The 7,831-nt window shown below is 43.7% G+C and overlaps 1 protein-coding gene across 1 annotated transcript; it reads right to left on the bottom strand.

Moving 5' to 3' along the window:
- Positions 1–1,577: 1,577 nt before the first annotated feature.
- LOC147020986 (cellular retinoic acid-binding protein 2-like) lies at positions 1,578–4,584 on the bottom strand. Its single transcript, XM_085890776.1, has 4 exons — positions 4,429–4,584; positions 3,876–4,048; positions 2,730–2,846; positions 1,578–1,948 (listed from the first exon to the last, which is right to left on the bottom strand). The coding sequence occupies exons 1-4, from the start codon at positions 4,496–4,498 to the stop codon at positions 1,898–1,900; spliced, it is 411 nt and encodes a 136-aa protein (XP_085746902.1). The 5' UTR covers positions 4,499–4,584; the 3' UTR covers positions 1,578–1,897.
- Between the last annotated feature and the right edge of the window lie 3,247 nt (positions 4,585–7,831).

The raw sequence follows: 7,831 nt of genomic DNA, 5'->3' as shown, positions 1-7,831 counted from the left end.
TTTATGCCTCCCTGGCCTCGAGATATATATATATATATATATATATATATATATATATATATATATATATATATATATATATATATATATATATATATATATATATATATATATACGAGCTGTTCATTTTCTGTTTTATTCAAAGTGTCAGCTGTATTTGGCTGTCATAGATGAATTTGTCCAAAGTTGAAGTCCACCTAATTGTGTTAACCCATTCCTCTCCTACCCCCAGAGCGATGGTGAAATCGGACTGTCGCATCTGGGAGCGGTTGACCCCTCCTGTTGGAAGGCATTCAGGGAGGAAATTGAGGAGTGGTAATACCGAGGGAAATCTTTGTGTAATCAGCCATCCGTGACGCCGCCCTGACGCTGCCTGGGTGCACTTGCTCGTTAGTTGAACAAACGTTGGCTTGTGTGTCCTACGGGCTTAAGACTCGTACAAATCGCCTTCTGGGCAACACGAGACGTGAACTGGTCGTGAACCTTCCTGGCCTCGGTGGTAACTGGATGTTTGTACCAACGGTGAAGAAAATGTTGGAGGGAGTTGAAGGGCTGATTGTGGCCTGTGAGGGTTGGGATTATGCATTTTAAAAGGAAAAGGGTGCATCAAACTAGAAGGGTACCAAGATGTACTCTGCTAATTGAGAAATAAACAAGCAAGAGCAGATCTAGTCTCAAGTGACATTTCACCCATGTCCTCAAGTCTATTGGCCTGAGGACGCTCACAGGAAGCTGGTTAAATGTCACATTAGACCGGATTTGCCCCTGCTTATTTATTACTATACAGTAGAAATGTATATAATTATTTTTTTGTTTTTTTTCAAGTATTTGTGTGTTTGGGTGTTTGTTTGTGCGTTTTTACGTTATTCTTTTACAACCAAACCGTATTACCAGGAGACCCTAAATTTTGGGTCTGGGTACTTCAGCAGCTGGTCATGGTTTTAAGCTACCATGCATTGGCCTTGACATCTGTTTTTGAGGCCACCAAAGGCCGTCAGGCCTATATAAAGACGATACGGTATATATTGGAATGTGAGGTCAGGCAATGCTGCGATAACTCCACAGCTTTTTCAATGTCCAACACGTCCCAAAACCACCGCCGGGGAAAGGTCTGCACCGAGCTGAGCAGCACCTGGTATCCCCTGCCAGTATACATGCAGTTATTAATTTGGCTCAAAATGATGATCTGAAATGTTTAATATGGTTTGATAACTTAGATAACATTGTTTTTTTGAGAAAAATATTTTGTTCCATTATACGGATTTTGCAGTCTCATTGACAATTTGTCTCGTATTTACGAAATGTGTGGCTGTCCTAATTTGTTTCACATTTAGAAAATGTCAAGGTGAAACTACTCGTAAACTGCACACCTTCCTTCAAAAGGACTGTTCTTGTAGTTGGTATATATGTATATGCGATTGTTTTTTTTTTTTTAAGATTTCATTTTTGGTTAAGTGCTTTTCTGTGATCATTTCTCAGCTGATTTACTCCATTAAGCCTTGTTTCGAAAAGGCTCCTGCCAACCTTAGAAAACCTTTGCTCTTGTAGCTCGCAGCAAACAAACAGTGCATGTCGAGTGAACAAACCGGGGTCATTTAATATTTCTAGCAGCGGGAGGCGTAGAAGCGCCTTGACATTAAAGACAAGAGTTCAACAAGCGGATCGACTGACCCTAGGTAAGATTAAATTGTAAAACAAAAGTTTATGCTTTGTCGTGCGAAAAGGCACGACCCTCCCTCGCTGTCTCCTACATTACAAGCTACAATATAATCATTATATTTGCACTGAAAATTACTACAGATTGTAAACGTTAGGATGTCCCAAATGAAGAGACCGCAGGATTCTCCTTCATGTCCTTTGATGCTCAAAATCAGAGACATGTACCATTCCGGTATCTTCACTCCTTCACGTACACGCGGGTACACACCGTGTCCTTGCATGACATCGTCTGCAAAAATAATAGGTGAGCCACACGTCACTGCGGTTGCCTCTTTCTTAATAGATTCCTTAAAAACAGAAATTACCTAAAATTGTAAAAGCCAGTTTATTTTTTTTAAGGCAATCGATTAGATTCTCCAGTGGACTCATTCTTGAGTCACCGTCAATGCAAGTACCGCAAAGCATGAAATAGCAAAGAGATAACCAACTCGAGATTTTGTCAAAAAAATGACAGTCACAACAAAGTGCGACCTTTCAGCAACAGAGTGGCCTTCGCGAGGAACTAACACGGGCAATGTGCATTCGTATCTTGAATGCCTTCCGAGATTGCATAAGTGGCACGGATAGTGATCTGGTTCTTGGGGTCCTCGCCGTCTCTGTATTTTGGAGGGTATTCTAGATCTGAGCAAACATTGCCTGCGTTGGTCACTGATGAAGCCTTCTGTGGCTGAAACGTTGAGTCGGTTGTAGTTTTGCACTTTTACACACTGCGGGTCTCGATTTTTGGTGATACGGATTCTCTCGACTAATACAAACTGTTCTTTGGTGACGTAAAAGGTTATTTTGGAAAATCACCTCTGAATTTGTTTGGACAACTTAGGAAACTACTTCAACAATTTATATGATGCTCTTTTTGGAACTTGTCGCAAGGATGATGATTCTGTACAATTCATGAAATTCTCGCGTGTTTTAATGCATGTACACTCCTACGTATGATTATATCAGAAAGTTGCACATATTGCAGGATGGATGTTGTGAGATGAGCATTGAATGCTGTTTGAGTTTCTCACCAATATCAACTCGTTGTCGTTTACCAGCTCCCGCGTCCACGCCGTGTCCAACCCATCCCCTTTCAGCGGCCTCTGCTGACAGCTCAGCTTGTTGTCTTTCTCATACTTCACCAAACTCTGCGTGCAGACAAGGTGAAATGTCCTGAGCAAACTTTGCAACACCTCAGTCTGTCGGTTACATTCAGTCGGTCACACCACTTGCCTTGAAAACCCCATGACTCGAACTCGAGCGTCTCCGCAGTGGGGTTTGGGGTGGGGTTAATGCGAAGACAGGAAAGGACACAGGAGACAAACAGAGCTTTTCTTTTGTCGTATGAATGTTATTCAAGATGACAAAGGCCAATGCGCAAACACATCGAGCGGTCGGATTAACATTCTTCATGGGTAATGGTGCGCTCCAGGACGCTGATATTCCTCCGACACCGCACCAGCAGGCGGCTAACCCATTGTACCTCCTCCCTCCCCAAACCTGAAATTTTCCTCCGTGCAAAACTCCACCCCCAAGGGTTTTCACACATTGGCAATCAATCAGTCAAATGTACCATACCACTGACAGAGCATTGGTGCTGCCGAATCGGTTCCTTGGCAAAGGTTATGCTGGGTGGTTTGCTGTTGCTCTCCAGCAGTCAGTCGGGCAGGAATTTACAATTTGACCAGGGTGTCGGCGATAACTCATCTCCTTTTCGCGAAGGACACCATTGCATATTTAATGTCCACCAACGACCGGTGCGAGCAGACTGGTCTTCCAGCTCAACGTCCTTCCGATGGAAGGCTCTCACATGATGCCTCACCATGCGTGCAAAACACCCGGTTAACAGTTTATACCTGGGTCAAGGTTTGAATCGGGCTACGCAGCTTGAAGATGAGTACCCATACCTTTCGGCTGTCCTCCTGGCCAGTGTGACCACTCCTCATTTTCATAAATGCCAAGGTGAGCCAATGAAAAAAGCCAAGAATTCACAAGGTTTCGGGAAAGCGATGATAAAACGAAACCTATACGCCAAGAAAACCTAGAGAAATCCAAGACGCCAAGGTGAACAACGAATAGCCAAGATCTTGTGAAAAAAGCCAAGGAGTGGTCACACTGCACCTGGCCCATTCCGCTGGCAATACCCATAACAAAAGATGTACCAACACGTTTCGTACCTTCATTCTCCTTCCATCCATCGTTTCTTCCTCAAACTCTTGTCCCACCACAAAAGAGATTTCGGTGCTGCGTATGGATGTCCATGTTTTGATGTAGAAGCTTTCTCCGTTCTGCCGAATCTCCACGGTGGGTTTGGCTGTCGCTGCCATTTTACGGAGCATCACGTTTATACCTATATAAACGGAGTGCACACCCTTTGTTAGACATTTGCAATGAAACATACATCAAAGCTGTCTTAAGAGCGTCCAAGGGACTATTATTAGATGCTGACTACCAGGTCCTCCCGGAGTAACATGGGATACTGGTTCAGGTTAACCAGCAGGTCATCAAAATGAACTCACCATTATCTCCTTCATTGCTGTAGTGCTTTCACTTTAGAACAATTAGTTAGTTATCGATGTGAAAACCAGCAATAGAGGAGCCGTCCCGATCGCAAACACATTTTCAGAGTTAGATCTGGCAGAGGGAATTGGGTGTGGGGGGGAAGGTGAAAGAGGGGTTGGGTGGGAATATTTTTGTTAAAAACAAGAGGAACATTCGAAAATTTCCTACCAAGCTCTTTCAGGTAATCCTCAAATTTCTCGCTGCTCTTCATTTTCCAGGTGCCGGAGAAGTTTGGCATTTTTACGGCGGGATCAGGATGCACATACACGGCTCATACATTCCGGCCCCGAACTCACCTTTTATACACTGAAGGAGTGGTGGGGAGGAGAGATGGGGGAGGGCAGTACTTTGATCAGGGGCTGGAGAAAGCATGAGGGAATGGGAGGGAAGAGAATGACTGGAGAAAGAGAGAGAGAGAAGATGAAAACATCACCCTTGTGCATCTTAGCAAACCCATCATGTACATACCTAGTATCAGTCCACGTAGTGTGAATCGAACACCAGGTATTGAGGTACACGGGGGAGTATATTGAATTAGAGAGCGAATGCACACCAAAAAGATGTTGCTCATCTCTGCAATTCCTTTGTGCATCATTCATTGTGGTGTCTGCTTTAAGTTTCCCGTTGATTTAGGTGATTCTGCTGGTGGAAGACGAATTGTAAATATTGTGTTTTTATTTCGAAGTATTTATGAATCCGTTGAAAAGCAGTGAAGTTTCATGGCTCAGAATAAGTCAATGTCGTGCCACAACCTTTGACACACAAATCAGCTGTTTTTAATTTCTTCCCTCCCACTCCGAGCAGTTTGTGGAGTCTATAATTGGGCGTGTGCGCGCCATGGTAGAATCATTAGTAGCAAATTGCAAACCGGTCTGCGATGATCGCATGTCGGTGGTTGTCGAAACATTGTGCTAAGCCTTTGTCGATTGGCTATTTTTTTTGTTTGTTTGTTTTCTGTGTCTCGATTGGGGGGGGGGGGGAGTTGAGGTTTTGGGGTGTATCTGTGTCTCGATTCGGGGGAGGGGGGAGTTGAGGTTTTGGGGTACGGTTGAGGGTGGAAAGCCCTCTCGGGTTCGCCTTTTGGGTTTCGTGTCGCGTTTACTTATTCATAGTTTTCTCAGTTTGTGCAACGAGAGGCGCGTAATTGTTCGGGTAGCGCAGATTGTTTATGGTACTGTATTGGTAAGAATGAGGATTAATATGAGTGCATCGGTGAAAATGATTAACAAGAGAAGATGAATGACTTGGATAACATCTTCAATGTCCACCAATGCGATTGGTACCTAACAATTGTAATTAACTCGTTTGATAAACGCCGAACAATGGAAGCAAACGTTCGAGTCTGATTTTGGGGTAAATTGGTGATAAGTGAACATTGTTGCGAACTGTCCCCGGTCATGGACCCGCATTCATCTCAGAACCTCGTTTGTAAGACAATGTAGTTCCCTGTGGTTGTGATGGAGGGGTCACACGTTATCCGGGCCCGCAGAGCACAATGAGACCCAAGCGGCATCTTATTGATCCGTGGACGTGCGGACAAAGAATCTGACACGCAAAGCTACGAATATGTCTGCTTTGTCTTTCTCTGGGGCTCCCGACTGTGTTTGAGAAAGCACAGAGAAGGTCTACAGCTCGTGGCACTTGCACCCAAATCGTGTGTGTGTGTGTGTGTGTGTGTGTGTGTGTGTGTGTGTGTGTGTGTGTGTGTGTGTGTGTGTGTGTATATGTGTGTGTGTGTGTGTGTGTGTGTGTGTGTGTGTGTGTGTGCGCGTGTGTGTGTGTGTGCGCGTGCGCGCGTGCGCGCGTGCGTGCGTCCGTGCGCGTGCGTGCGTCCGTGTGCGTCCGTGCGCGCGCGTGCGTGCGTCCGTGCGCGCGCGTGCGTGCGTCCGTGCGCGCGTTTGCTCTCTCCATAATCCGGTTCCAAAGGCTCTTTTCACGACTGTCACCGAGCCCCGGACAGCCTCCAACTGGAGTTTGTTTGTGGTAATGTTCCCAGGGATGTTTTGTATGATCTTTGCAGGATGTTCTTCTTCATCATTCCCGTTGCTCCAATTATCACTGGTACAATTTTGGCAGACTTCAGCTTCAAGGATCTCCACTTCATTTTTGAGATCCTGATATTTGGTCATTTTCTTGATTTCCACGTTATTTAGACCAAAATCACCGGTTACTGAAACCTTAATTAACAATGCCGCCTTTTCCTTTTTTGTATCTGAGTACTATGTCCAGTCGCAGTGCTTTGTTTTCCATGTTCATGCTGGATGGGATCATCAGGTCGTACGTGAGCATTACTTCTTTGTTTTCAAAAATTGCTTTTGGTTCATGTTTCCATGAGTTTTGTGCAACTGGGATATTGAAGTTTTTGTGGGTGTGCCAGTGGATTACTCGACATACCTTGTTGTACCTTTGTGTGTACAGTTGTTGAGACATGAGTATTTTTTTTACATCCCGATAGGAGGTGATTCGTGCTGTCTTTCTACCTTGCAGAATCTACACTTGGCCGAATGACTCGGTCCTGCCATTTTCTTTACACCATCCGTGTGGTGTCCTTGATCTTTGCCATTGATAAGGATTCATTCTCCATCCCAATTGAGCTGACCTTTTATTCACCATTCCAGTGATCCTTCTTTGTCCATTCCCAATCTGTCCAACTTTTTTTTTCTCATATATATTTTCCTGCTCTTTTTTCTTTCTCCCTCCCAGTTGTTCGTATATATCTGTTGAAATTTCGCCTTATATTTTTCTTTCGTCTTTTTTTGCAATTGTTTGGTCTGTATTTGTTGCTGTTTCAGTTTGGTCTGTGACATCTTCCATTCACCCCTGTTTTTGGAAGTTTTTTGCAAAGTGAGTGACGATAACCTTTTCTGGTTTGTTGTGTACATGCTTGTGAACAAATTGTATTCAGGAGTCTCTTGAACTTTTCATGTACCCTGCTAATCTGACAGTCGTCACTCTGTGCACTTGGTTGAGTTCCATCAGGCTGCCACCTCCTCCTCGTCTTAGTACGTACATTCTCGGGATGCTTTGATTTTTTAATAGAACATTTTGTGGATAGTGAGGAGTTTCCTTATTTTTATATCGAGTTGTTTGATTTCCGCTTGTGGACAGTTTACTCTTCCTCAGCTGTATTGGAACACTGGTATTGCAAGATGGCTTATGGCTTTGATTTTGTTCCTTGGAGAGAGGTATGTTTTTAGGATCAGCCTCGTTCTACAAAGGTATTCTTTGATAATTTTTGCATATTTTGAAAAATATATTTGGTGGCCCTCTTCTACTCCGTGGTATTTGTTTGATGCTTTGTTGTGTAGCTCCTGTATTGTTGTATTAGATCTATTTTTATGTTATCTGTTTTTTTGGTCTACCTTTTATGAATGTGCACTTGGCACACTTATCGAGGCCAAATTCCATTTGGATATCATTTTTATCTTTTTTCTTTTTGAAAAAGGTAAATGCCTGCAGCTGCAGAGCAACCCAAATAGGGTTTGAACCAGCAAAAGGCTTACCTTGTGTAGCTTTTTTTGGTTGCTTTATGCAGCTTTTTTGGCCAGAAGAGCATGGGAGTTTATTTATT

Source organism: Eptatretus burgeri, chromosome 8 (genome assembly GCF_056783735.1).
Source record: "Eptatretus burgeri isolate ZD-2024b chromosome 8, Ebu_testis_v1, whole genome shotgun sequence".
In the NCBI taxonomy this organism is placed as follows: Eukaryota; Metazoa; Chordata; class Myxini; order Myxiniformes; family Myxinidae; genus Eptatretus; species Eptatretus burgeri.
This window is presented reverse-complemented; position numbering and strand designations above follow the sequence as displayed.